At 38.0% G+C, this 12,759-nt stretch overlaps 1 protein-coding gene across 2 annotated transcripts in view; it reads left to right on the top strand.

Annotated features, from left to right (window-relative positions):
- The window catches only part of LOC139674095 (macrophage mannose receptor 1-like), a 63,554-nt gene that overhangs the window by 29,533 nt on the left and 21,262 nt on the right, over positions 1-12,759 (top strand). For both annotated transcript variants that reach the window (XM_071560243.1, XM_071560244.1), the window contains 6 exons: positions 3,386-3,543; positions 7,457-7,570; positions 8,868-8,983; positions 10,275-10,423; positions 11,919-12,118; positions 12,548-12,672. In XM_071560243.1, the coding sequence (XP_071416344.1) occupies positions 3,386-3,543; positions 7,457-7,570; positions 8,868-8,983; positions 10,275-10,423; positions 11,919-12,118; positions 12,548-12,672 (862 nt within the window). The remainder of the gene's footprint in view (positions 1-3,385; positions 3,544-7,456; positions 7,571-8,867; positions 8,984-10,274; positions 10,424-11,918; positions 12,119-12,547; positions 12,673-12,759) is intronic.

Below are 12,759 nucleotides of genomic sequence, written 5' to 3'. Positions count from 1 at the left end.
AAGCAAAATCTGCTGGTCATAGATAGTTTGGGAAGATCAGGGTCCTATTGCCAGCACTGCAGTGTCCTTACTTTCAAGTCACGCTGCTTGTGCTTCTTCTGAAAAAGGAAGCTGTCTGTACATGGTTTCAGATGTGCCCCACATTATATATATTACTTAGGTGCTTGCTTTCTGAGCACACATTTGAGCTGTTGCAAGGCAAGTTAAGACTACAGATGCTGTGTGTTCATTAGGGAAAATGCAATCATGCTGATGCTGAGGCAGTTTTATGGTTGCCATTTCTTCACATGAACCTACTTTTGCATGTAGGGTCAGCTACTGCGTTTTGATGGGAGGAGCAAGTTCACACCTATGTATCCTTCTTCGCAGTAACTGGTCCCACATGTGCTTTTAGTGCCAGCTAAGGGTGACTTAGTTTACCTTTCACTGAAGGTGCACCAATCTGCTTTGAGCTGCTGTGTGACAGCAGTCTTGGAGTAGCAATCATAAAGCTGATATGCTTTACCTTTGTGTCCTAGCCAACTCTATGACAACTTGTGCTTATCTTCACACTCCTGAAAGACTATTGGTTGTTCTTTCATAAACAACATGAAACTTTGACCCTTTCAAAAGAGATTATTAGGAAAGGTGGGCATCTTGATGAGACACTAGGGCATTTGAAAGAAGTTTGATTCTAAAGGAAACTAACTGTATTTTCACCTTACGTCTTGGAAGTAGATTATTTCAGAGTTTAATACCTTCTCCAGAGGCCTTTCCTGAACTGACTATCCTTCACTGTTTTTGTAGAAGTGAGTGTTTCTTCAGAAAGTCCTGAAGAAAATCAGGCTTGTCACATATGGTACACTAGCTGCAACAGACTATTTTGAAAGCATTCTTTTCAGAGGAGTAAAACTGGAACAACTAAAGAAGCCTTTTATGGTAGTTTATGGCTGTATCAGATTACCCTTATTCATCACTGAGAGGAGAACACCATGTATTGCACTGCCTGGAAAATCTTGTCTGCATCAGAACTCTGATGAAATAAGTGCTGTACAGAAAGAAGTCTATCTTTATGCCAAATAATTCACAGTCCCACGATAAAACAAAAGAAAAGGGGATACAATGGGATAAGTATTGTCATGGTAGCTGAGCTTTTGTTGTTATCACCCGCAAAGGAGAACTTTAGAGAGGAACATGAAGAGTAAAGAAGTGCATTCTGGATGTTTATACGGAAGTCCAGCATGTGATATGGCACAAATGTGGCCCAGGGCATGACTGAGAATGGGAAGCAGCTTTACAAATGACTTGAAAAAAAAAAGACTTGGTATTTAGTCAGCCAGCTGTAGTGATGATTGTAAAAAAACAGCAGTTCTTCTAGTGAGAAAAAAACCATTATGTAGGAAGAGACTCCATAGATTTGCATGCCTTATTCAGAGGACTTTGATGTAGTTATTTTGTTAAAGAATGCTGCTGATTGTTTCTATTACCATGGTGTGAGCCCACCACAGTAGGATCTCTGGCCATGCATGAGGCCTCTACTGTCCTTAAGTCCTCAATAAATACAGACATAAAGATTTTAAGAAATAACACAAAATAAGCTAGAGAGCATTGATGGCAGTAGCAAGGAGGGACTGAGAGTGTGATAGGCAGTGGAACTGGAATAACTTTCAATTGTGTTAGCAGAGGAGAGTTTAAAATAGGGTACTGAAATGTAATTTTGGGGGACTTTAATCATGAAGAGCAGTCTGGAAGAAGAGGTAAAGATGACTGTTTGAAAATGGAGCCTGATGTCCTGCGAATCTGCATGTTTCTTATTGCAGGATAGATGGTAAGAACATTATGGATGAGCTATGAGTGCTGATCATGCATAGACATAATAAGGACAGAGGGCCAAGGGAGAGGAAGAGAAAGGAGAGACAGTTGGTTCTGTCCTTAAAGTGGCAGTCTGGGAGGGTGATCCTTGTAGCAGCTGGGTTTGTCAGAATGGGAGGCCACCATGTTCCTGAACTACCAGAGGGGAGAAATGTCACAGGAAAGTTTCAGCTTATAGGGGTATCTAGGAGACCCTTCATTTGAAATGTGATAATCAGAAAGGATTGCTGTGGGGAAAATTACTTTTAGCTTTTCTACAGCCACTTCTGTTGCTAGGATCAGCAACAGCAAAGAAGTATTTGCAGTTCCATTGAGAGACCTGCTCCTACAACTGATGTCCTTTGATTGGGCTCACAATCCTGTTTTTAACTTCTATGTGTTTTCATTGTCATGTTGACTGTGGTCAGTCTGAATAGAGTGCTTTAGAGGAAGACATGCAAGAATGCAAGAACTCTGATAACAATCTGAACAGGAAAAAACCCTGAGTGCAGTAGATAAGTTGTAGAAATGGAAGGTCATAAGCAATGGATAAAATTCTTAAAAAGCAGTCTCCCTATCCTTCATGAGAAATACTTATAATAATAAGCTCTAGCAACTAAGTAATTTGTTTGGAAAGAGTGATATCTAAGGAAAGGACCCTGCATGTTGTTGCTTAGTGTGATCTGAGTCATAGTGAGGCAGACAAAAGGAAACAGCTGCTGCCTTTACTATAAGCTGGGTAACAGACTACAAATAAATAATTTAATGCTACCTTAAAAAATACAAAATCTTTTCTGGAGAAAAATAACCTTTGACATGATGGAGTTCAGACTGATTATAAATAGCTTAATCTTTAATACTTATTCAAATACTTTGTTCAGAACAAAACTGGATATGAACATTATGTACAGTAGCAATGTGTTGGAAAGGAGGATTTTAAACACAAACAAATAAACCTCTAAGAAACAGTTTCTGTGAAGTAACATCCTTGATCAGTCGTGCATTTTCCTTCCAGTCAAAACCCACCAGCTAAATCCTTTAACTATAAAGTGAAAAAAGTCCAGCAACTACATGAATTTCATTTTTCTCTGAAATGAAATAAAATCTAGGAACACATGTAATGGGAAAATTTGCATGTACTCTGATCATCAGTTCTAAAATACAACATTAGGTGTCTGAGCATTAGAAAATAGAACATGTCTTTCTTCACAACACTAAAAGCAGGAGGAAAAGGGAGGTAAAATTTTATTTGGGTGTTTATTCTTATCTTGTTACAAGAGTTTTGAGTTGCACTATAATTCAACAAAGAGAGTATTTTGGCTATTTTGTGCAAAGTTAAACACACTTATTGTATTGCCACTATGGTGAGTGGCCTTTCCTGGTGACTGGAGTGAGTATATGAGGAATGGTTTGACCGTTTTATGAAACTGAGAGCCTTAATTTCCTGTGAATGCCTTTTAAACTTCCTAAGAATAAATTATTTTCTCTTCCATGAAGATAAAAGTTAATGTCATAAAAAGGAGCTGTTCTCAACCTTGTTAATTGTATGTTTTAGAACCAGCTGATGAGCTGTGGATTGGGTTGAATGACCTCAAGATTCAGATGTATTTTGAATGGAGTGATGGGACACCTGTCACGTATACCAAGTGGCTTCGTGGAGAACCCACTCATGCAAACAACAGGCAAGAAGACTGTGTTCTTATGAAGGGAAAGGTAAAGTCATATAGTTATTTACTTAATTGTCTTATAATTTAATTTATAATTTGGGGTTTTTGCCATACAGCAGTACAAAAATAGGGTTACTACTGCTTGAAGCAACCTATTTTAGAGTGTTAAAGGTATTACTTTTCTGAAGAAGGATCGTGTTCAAGGTTGACAGAAAATTTCAGTGTATTCCCTGAGAAGCAGGCAGGTGGTGGCAACTTCCCCTCAAGATACTTATTTCTGGATTTCAGTTTGTGCATGTGGGCTTTTTAAAGAAAATATTTCTTCAGGATGTTTTTCAAGGAGCTACAAAGACATTTTGGATATGTTTGGATTTTTCTGCTTTGACTGAATATGGGATTTACCTTAAAAATGACACTAGCAATTTTTATTGATGCTAGAGAGAAATACTATATTTAGAAGAAAACAGAAACTATTGTTTTATTTGTCTAGGCAGAGTTATAAATCTTGGGTCTAGGTGGTTTAGTTGTTATTCTTGTATCTGCACTGCACATGAAGGACTGTGAGAAAAGTAGTTAGCAGTGACATTAGTGAAAGTCTTTCCTGAATGACTGCATTTGTGCATGATCAATGACCTTGGAGCATTACAGAAACTGAGGTCTGTCTGATGTTGCAAAATGGTATTTTTCCTTTTTATGATAATTAAAAATATTGAACTTACCATGTCTTTCAGTTTTTTATTAGGAGGGAAAGCAGTTTATACTCATACTAAAGGTATTTTCTTATTTTGAAAGATTAAAACTTGACTGATATTCTCTTGCTACAATTCTGGTGATTGCACTTATAAATGAAGACAAGAACTAAATTTTTTTCCCAATGTCCTAGCACTCTACTGAGCTTGCCTCATAGGGCAAGCCTGCAATGAAGCACTGATAGCCCTAGTTTTCTCACTTCACTTAGATGCAGTCATCAACAGCAGCAGTGGCCTCTATGCATGCAGCTGGTTAATCAGTCTCCATCATTCTGGTCAGGAAACAGTCGAGTTTGAAAGCTGAGATTGAGTGCAGCAGGAGAGGGCTGAGCCAGCTCTGCAGCAGGAGGAAGTTGTAGGAGATACAGAGGAGGTAACAGGTGCAGGACTAGGAAGAAAAGGTGCCGCATCATCAGTTCCAGGAAAGAATGAGGAAGAGGACTCAAACAGCATCCTTGGGAGAGCAAAACAGCAGCAGTATCCACAGAAGAAGCAAGCCTGTGTAGGGTGTAGCATATTAACTTCCCAAAACTGAGCAGAACTATCTGTATTTGTGGAGGTGTTCTCTGGCTGGGTCAAACTTCAGATCTACAGTTTTTTTACTGAATGAATGTACTGTATGAATTTAGCAGGAAGAAGTAACTTCATGTGCACTCTGATGTATCTGGAAGGCTAGAATTTGATATATATTTTAGTGAAAAAAATTTGTGCTGGTCAGAAGCTTGAACAAAATTATAATCTATTAACAATTCTTCTTCATTGTATTAGTGGGAATGCTCTGAGGAGAAGAGTGTAAATGTACATTTCTTCCGTGTCAACCAGGTCATAGTGAACATGGTAATTAAACCAACAGTCTTTTAAGGCTGTGAGGATTTTTGTACTCCATTGTTTGTGCTATGCCAGGTGGTTGAGGATGTAGTAGATGTTTTGTCTAACAGACTTATAGGGTCACACAGTGGAAAGAAGCTGAGTGCTCAAATGTGAAGGTCAGTCAACCGAGGTTGTAAATGGTAGTTGCTTCAAGGACTTTTATACTAGTCAAGGCTGGAGAACTTGCTCAGGCACAGGAGGTTTTGAGGTAGCTGGCCTGGGTGCATGTGGGCAGTAAGTTGCTAGGAACACATACTTCAGGTTTTGTCTCATTTACCATCCTGTGCCCTTTATCTACCCTTGTCTGTTAGTACGAATTTTAGGGTGTATGGTATTATACATGAAAGTATTGGTGCAGGAAGTATGAGAAGAAGTTATGTGCTAAAAGTGCAGCATTCAGTGCAGGCAGATAACCCATGATCATTGCTTAGAAACAGAGTTCCTGGTGGCAGGCTTGGCATGCTTAATACTATGGTCAACACTCGCCTGAAAATACTGGTTTGGGATGCTGGGCCTTGACTTTGGGAAGGGAGGACTCTATCCTCTGTTAGACCAAGCCTCCTCTTCCTTCACCTAACACAGTGCCAGTCACCACAGAAGAATCTTGGGGCACCCCAGCACTGAATATGTATTAAGACTTGTATCAAAACCTCAGAGGCCCTTTTGATTCCACCAGCAGTAGATGTATTTATGGCTACAACTATAAATAAAAGTAATGGCCTGCTGTTCCATTCTGCTGCTTTAAAAGAGCTATCATCCTTTCACTTGTGTCAGCACTCAAAAGCAATGCAGAAAACATGATGTAGGTTTTGTCTGAAGAAATTCCATGGAAGTTGTACTAGGTCATTATCTCTTGGAATCAGCCATCAGCTGTCCAAACAATACATACCTATTAGTTGACCTTCCCTGTTTTCTATTGGCATTTGTCTACCTACCTACATACATATTTTCATTCCTTTTATTTCTGATGGATCACTCCTTGGCTGAAACCATCTGAAACCATCACTTATTTTTGTGGAACAAAGCCTGGCCCTGTTTATGACACCCTCTTCTTCTTAAAGGAAGTATTTGGGTTTAGTTAATGAGGAATTGAGGGAACAGATATATATTTGCAAAAAGCAACTCGTAAGACATTGTAAGAAGTGCCTAGGAATTACTGCATGAATTTCTCAAAGAAAACACAGTTATGAAAAGGCAGCAAAGGACTTTCCTGCAATTAGAAACCCAAAGCTTCAGAGTAGGTTTTCTCTGTTGAAGTAGCCTAAAGGTTTACAACGTTTTGCTGATTTCTCCCAGGCTGAGATCAGAGTTTTGGGAGGTTATTTGAAGTGTCTAACCAGCCTAATGAGACAGAAAGATGTGGTAGGAGATGATGAGACAGCCACAAATGGACTTGCCTTGCAGTCAGCACAGGACAAACACAAGCACCAACATCCAAGTCTTTGTAGTTGTAGGCAGTAGAGTTGAGCTTTGGGAGAGTTTCTACTGGAAGTGGGTTTGTTGAGGCTCTTGAGGACTTAGCATGTTGTCACAAAAGTCTCCCTGTATCACTGTGATTATTTTACATTTGGGGGGGGGGGGGGGGGGGGGATGGGGGAAAATTCCCAGCAACTGCTATGATTTTATTTTTGCAAAGTGGAGTCTTTAAGGCACAGGTGAGAGAAAGTGTTTTGCACAAAGGTTCCTCTTCCAACACCTTAGTTCATCTGTTCAACCAAAATATATGTAAAATATATTGGTAACATGATGTGAGGTTCCTGTCTTTCTGTACAGCACCAACTACCAACTGAATGTCATTGTTTCTTCTGAGAGTTTCTACTATGAAGAACAGCAATGTTAATTTTAATTTTAACAAGGACCTCTTTGCATCTTCAATGTTTTAGGAAAAAGGATTGTAGTCTTTCAGTTTTGGCTTTTGTGTGGTTTGAGGGTTTTTTGTTGTTTTATTTGGTTTGTTTGATTTGTTTGGTTTGGGTTTTTTTGTTATTGTTGTTTGTTTGTTTGTTTTTCTTTTTCTGTTGCAGTTGTATTTCTGTGGGGAGAAATGATACTTCCCTTTCCTCCTGCATGATTATTAAATCAGTCATCTTTGTAAAGATCATGTATTGCTGTCACCTCCAAGGGTTCATTTTTCAGAAGTGTAATTATCACATAAAGTATAAATCAATGGTGAATCAGCTCCAGAAGTGAGATTGGAATGAGGTTGAAATTAAGAAGTGAACTTAAATATAAATTCTGATTATTTTAAAAATATCAAAAATAGTAAATACTTAAAAGCACAAAGCACCTTTCTGGAAGATTAAATCTCACTTGACTGTGATATGCTTTTCTTATGTACAGGATGGATTTTGGGCAGACCATTCTTGTGAAAAAAAAATTGGCTACATCTGTAAAAGGAAACCCATGTCAGATGCTCCTTTGGAAGAGGAAACCATTGATATGGGCTGCCAGAGAGTAAGTGAAGAAAAAGCTGTCTGATCTGAATAGGCTGCTAGGAATGATAAGGAGGAGAAACTGTCACCTAGGTGATTGATAAAACAAGAAAAATGGGTTCTGTGTCATCATCATCATCAGAGTTTCCCTCCTCATTTTTATGGCAGATGGGTGAGGTGAAACATATGATTAAACCTAGTCTATGACTGTCATTTGGGTCTTGATACTCCCTTTCTTTTTCCAGAACTTAAATCACATCTCAAACCTGTTCTCTTTGCAGCAGACCATTTTTCCTTGGTTGGCATTCAAGCTTGCCTGAGGAGTTTGCTTGTACCAGCAGTTGCTCTTCAGCTCTGTCTACAATTTTGTAGAAAATTATTCACAGCAGAAGGCATGTCCTTGTCTACATACTGTTCGCAAGGCTTTGCTGTGGTCTCTGGCAGTGCTCTCTGAAGAATTTGTTAGCAGTGCCCAAATAAAATGAATCCACGGTGCTCCTTCTGACCTGCCAGCAGATCTATTGTTTACTTGGCAGTGCTCGCCTTCTGGTGACATAACACTCTAATTCCAAAAAACTGCTGTAATTTGTTATGTCATGGAAAATCTTACCGAGTTTTTCTCTTCCTTGAAGAAAATTGCCTTTTATCCCAAGTCTGCTTAACACAGTCGCAGAGGAAGCCTTCGACGATTAGTACCAGTATTTATAAAAGACGACATGTAATCCTTACAAATATTCACTGCTGGAGAAGATAAAATGTTCCTAATATTTGTGAATGTTATCCTTACCTACAGAACTGTGTGCATAGTCTCAGAAAAAAGTCTCTGAAGAGTCAGAAATTGAAAACCATCAGAAGAAAACTTATGTGAATTGTGGCTGGTACCAGCAAACTCCTCCTCTGAAAGCATGTTCCTGAGTAAATGACATTTGAATGACAAAACATTAGAAGAGAGTGTTAATGTTAGTTAACAATAAATTCATTTGAGGTGTCGTTCCCTTTCTGAGAACCCAAGCCAAAATTTGTTTCTCAAGATGATCCTCATGATTGCACAATGCCCATGCGCAATCCTATACTGAGCACAAAAGGTGCACAGAAATGCCTTTCATGCCTTTGTGAGTGGAATGTACTGATGGGAAGCATTATTTGAAACAAAATTTAAAAAGCTTTGATGCTATCTGTTTCCTCTATGATTTTTTCAGCTCTGTTGTTCCTTTGTGTAATGGTTAGCTAACAGTGGTATAAATCAGTTGGTTTCATTTCTTTGTTTCCTTTCTCCTTTCCTTTCACTGCAACGTATGTGATCACATTTATTTTGACAGGGATGGAAAAGACATGGTTTTTATTGTTACTTCATTGGAAATACATTTGTATCATTTTCTCAAGCAAATCAAACCTGTGGAAGGCATCAGGCTTTTTTAGCGACTATTGAAGACAGGTATGTAAAAGACTACTTCTATGAGGGGATCACATGAAGATTCAACATCTAACATCCTGCATATCATCTGGACAAAAATCTAGCTTAAGAGGACAGCTGTAGATACAGAACTTGTTACAATTTTTGCATGTATACTCAAATCCAGAAATCCAGTTTATTGTAAAAGTAGGTCATGGCTGTGAAATCAGCATTGATATAGAGGGTTATGTCAGGGGAAAAATAGAATTATGTTTCCTACTTCCTTAGTTGTATTGGTTTACTCGAATGAAGGATACAGAATCCAATTTTGATTATTAAATGAAGAGCCATGTCTCGGAATTCCTTTCAAAAGGTAGTTCAAATGAACAAGAGGATATAATTTTCAACTATCAGATCTTCTCAGAATTAAGCTAATTTTAAAAACAATTAAATAAGAAACCAAATGATAGTAGAAGTGCCTGGTAGTTGAAAATCGATCACACTTTTGCCAGTGCTCAGTATGTGCTAAGTTTCTGAACATTATTGGGCACAGAATGCTGGAAAAAATGAAAGAGTCAAGAAAGAGCTTATTTTGTTTGCAGATGACTTGATGCTTTATGCATTCCCTTATTTGTTTCTATATAGTCTAAATAAGTATGTAGGAGTGTGAAAGCTTCAGCTGTCACAAATGGTAGCTCTCTAAATATAGGAAACACTGCAGCTGTCATAAAAATGGTTTAACATCAGTGTGGTCTTCAGACTACACCTTGTTAAGGGGAGACATTCATTTGCTTTGATTTCTTAAGAGCTTGTTTAAACACCATTATGAACGATGACAGACTTTACTTCTGCATGGGTTAGTTTCCCAAATATCACCTTTCTTGCATGATCATTGGATCTAATTAAAGTGTTCCTTAGTTCCATAATTCAGTATCATACTACTCTACTCTCTTCATTAATGCTGAGATTCTTTTTCCAGTTTTGGATTTACCTGAAGCAAGAAGTCATTCAAATACAAGAGTACTAGAAACTTGAAAAATGCACTGGTATAACACATAAATCATGTCAGGTTCTTCTTTCCCACCAATTTCATGTCAGTCCATGATTATACTACCTTCTTCACTGGACACCGAAAGAGAAGGCAGAATATTGGTATTGAAGCTTACAAAATGTCTGTTATTTAATGTTTTACTTATATTCTTTGCTCAAATAAATCTATTCAAGATATGCTTTCAAAAGGTACAGAAGTAATTCTCAGGCGAAAAAAAGCCTTCTACAACTTTTTTAAAAAAATTTAATTTTATTAATTTAATGGTTGTTTTCTTTTGAACAGATATGAACAAGCCTATCTTACTAGCCTGGTTGGGCTGAGAACAGAAAGATACTTTTGGATTGGACTTTCAGATGTAGAAGAAAAGGGAACATTCAAGTGGACTAATGGTGAATCTGTCTTATTTACACATTGGAATTCTGAAATGCCTGGTAGGTATGGCTCTGTACTGTTTAATGAGTCCAGTGCCCGTAATACATTGCTCACAGCTTGAATTTTTTTTTTACTTCATTCCTCAGCCTCTCTTGATGGCATAATGACTAATTGCTTTCAAATATGTCTGGCTGTTTTCTCCAAGCATCCAGTGTTGTTGCTAAGTTCCTGCTTAGTGTTGAAATGAGTTTTTAATATGAGCTTGGGAAGAAATTTTCAGTTGAGATCAGGTTTCTGATTTGCAACTGTTCTGGGAAAATCTGTGTCTGTACCACTCAGGAAGAACAATCTCTGCATGCATATTGCATCCTGGTTGCAAATTAGGCCTGTTCAGCCATATCTCATAGTACATTTGCTCACTGAATATTCTGAGGTTTGTGAGACAAAAGAATGCATGAAGCATCTCTGGTCCTAGAGGAAATGGGATTGTAGGGAAGGACAAGAGGACCAAAATACAGGGATGGGAGTTAATTTAATTTCTGACATGATCGTAACAGAAGGGTGATGGTTGTTAGCATCTAAAGTTCTGGCATGTTGCATTTGCCTTTTAGATCTTCTAATTCTGTTTAATTTCAGTTCCTAACTGCTAATTTGAATGTGTCTTGCTTATATACAGCAAGTTAATTTTTGAAAATCATAAGCCAAATTAGACAATTGTGAGAAACTACTTCTAACCACATCTTCGGTTTTGGGGAAGATTTTTTTTCATCTAAGGTTATAGGTTTCACAGAATATTCCGAGTTGGAAGGGACCCATCAGGATCATCTAGTCCAACTCTTAAGTGAATGGTTCATACAGCGACCAAACCCACAAGCACCATGCTCTAACCAACTGAGCTAGTCTCGAGGGCTTCTAGAGTCAGCCCCTGGAGGTGACTTGATGTGAGCTACAATTCTATATTTCAGATGTGGATGAATCGCAAATTTTTTTGCGTTTTTTTCATAAAAATTAGAATCATAGAAACATAGAATTGTTTGTATTGGAAGGAATGTTTAAAGATCACATAGTCCCTGTCCCTGCCATGGATGGCTTCCTGTAGACAAGGTTGCTCAAAACCTTTTTCTACCTGACCTTGAGCACTTCCAGGGATGGGGCATCTACAACGCTGGGCAGCCTGTTCCAGTGTTTCATCACCTTCATAATAAAGAAATTTCTTCCTTATGCCCAATCAACCTACCTTCTTTCATTTTAAAATGGTTGCTCCTTGTTTTGTCACTACAGGCTCTGGAAAAAAGCATTTCTTCTTATAAGCCCCCATTAGATATTGAGTAGCCATGGTAATATCTTCCCATCTTTTCTCCAGGCTGAAGAACCCCAATCCTTAAGAGGTGTTCTGTCCCCCAATTTTTGTGGCCTTCCTGGGGGCCTACTCTAACATTAGAAATATTTTTCACTTTGTGTAAAGACTTTACTTCTTTCATAATACAATATAAAATTTTCTAAATTCTTATGACCCCCTAATTTTTTGTTTTGTGCATTCTGGTTTACAACCAGGAAGAAAACCAGGCTGCGTTGCCATGAGGACTGGAATGGCAGGTGGATTATGGGATGTAATAAAATGTGAAGAAAAGGCAAAGTTCCTATGTAAAGTGTGGGCAGAAGGAGTGACGCCTCCCCCTGTTCCTACAACAACTCCTATTCCCCGGTGTCCAGAAGGTTGGGACACAAACAATGGTATTAACTTCTGTTACAAAGTAAGTATGTCGATTATTTCTTCTTAAGGTAGTTTCTTTTTGCTGCACATATATGCAATAAAAATTGGTATCCATATGTCTTATTGTTTCATAATCTTATTTACAGATTATATATTGAAACCTTCTTCCTTTCTAATGAAATGCCCATATTTTTGTTTATTCTGTTAAAGACCAAACTAAAGGTTTGATCTCTGTTGTTGCCTTACAGTTGATATTCCCATCAGCAATGCACTTTGCTAATTTGTCTTAAAGACCATCATTCTCAGCCTGTGTTTCACATGGGTGAACACTCCTAAACTCTGTATTCAAAGTTTCTGTAATCTGCACAGAACAAGCTAATTGTAAATTAATTCTTTTTGTGTAGCTGATATTTCTTGATATTTTGATCTATATGGTCTATTTTGTCTGATTGCAAAATGCTCTCTTTAGCCTTTTTCAAGAGCAGACCAAAAGAAAACATGGCTTGAATCACAAGAGTTTTGTCGAGCTATAGGAGGAGATCTGGCCTCCATTAATGGTAAAGGAGAGCAGTATGTGATATGGCGTTCTATTGCGTGAGTATCTCTAGTGTGATCCATTCACTTTAATTAGCCTTTCTGAAAGATTTAATTTTAGGTGTATGTTTTTACTTCAGTATAAGC

This window comes from Pithys albifrons, chromosome 7 (assembly GCF_047495875.1).
Source record: "Pithys albifrons albifrons isolate INPA30051 chromosome 7, PitAlb_v1, whole genome shotgun sequence".
NCBI lineage: Eukaryota > Metazoa > Chordata > Aves > Passeriformes > Thamnophilidae > Pithys > Pithys albifrons.
The sequence above is the reverse complement of the archived record's forward strand: the minus strand, read 5'-3'. Positions and strand labels throughout refer to the sequence as shown.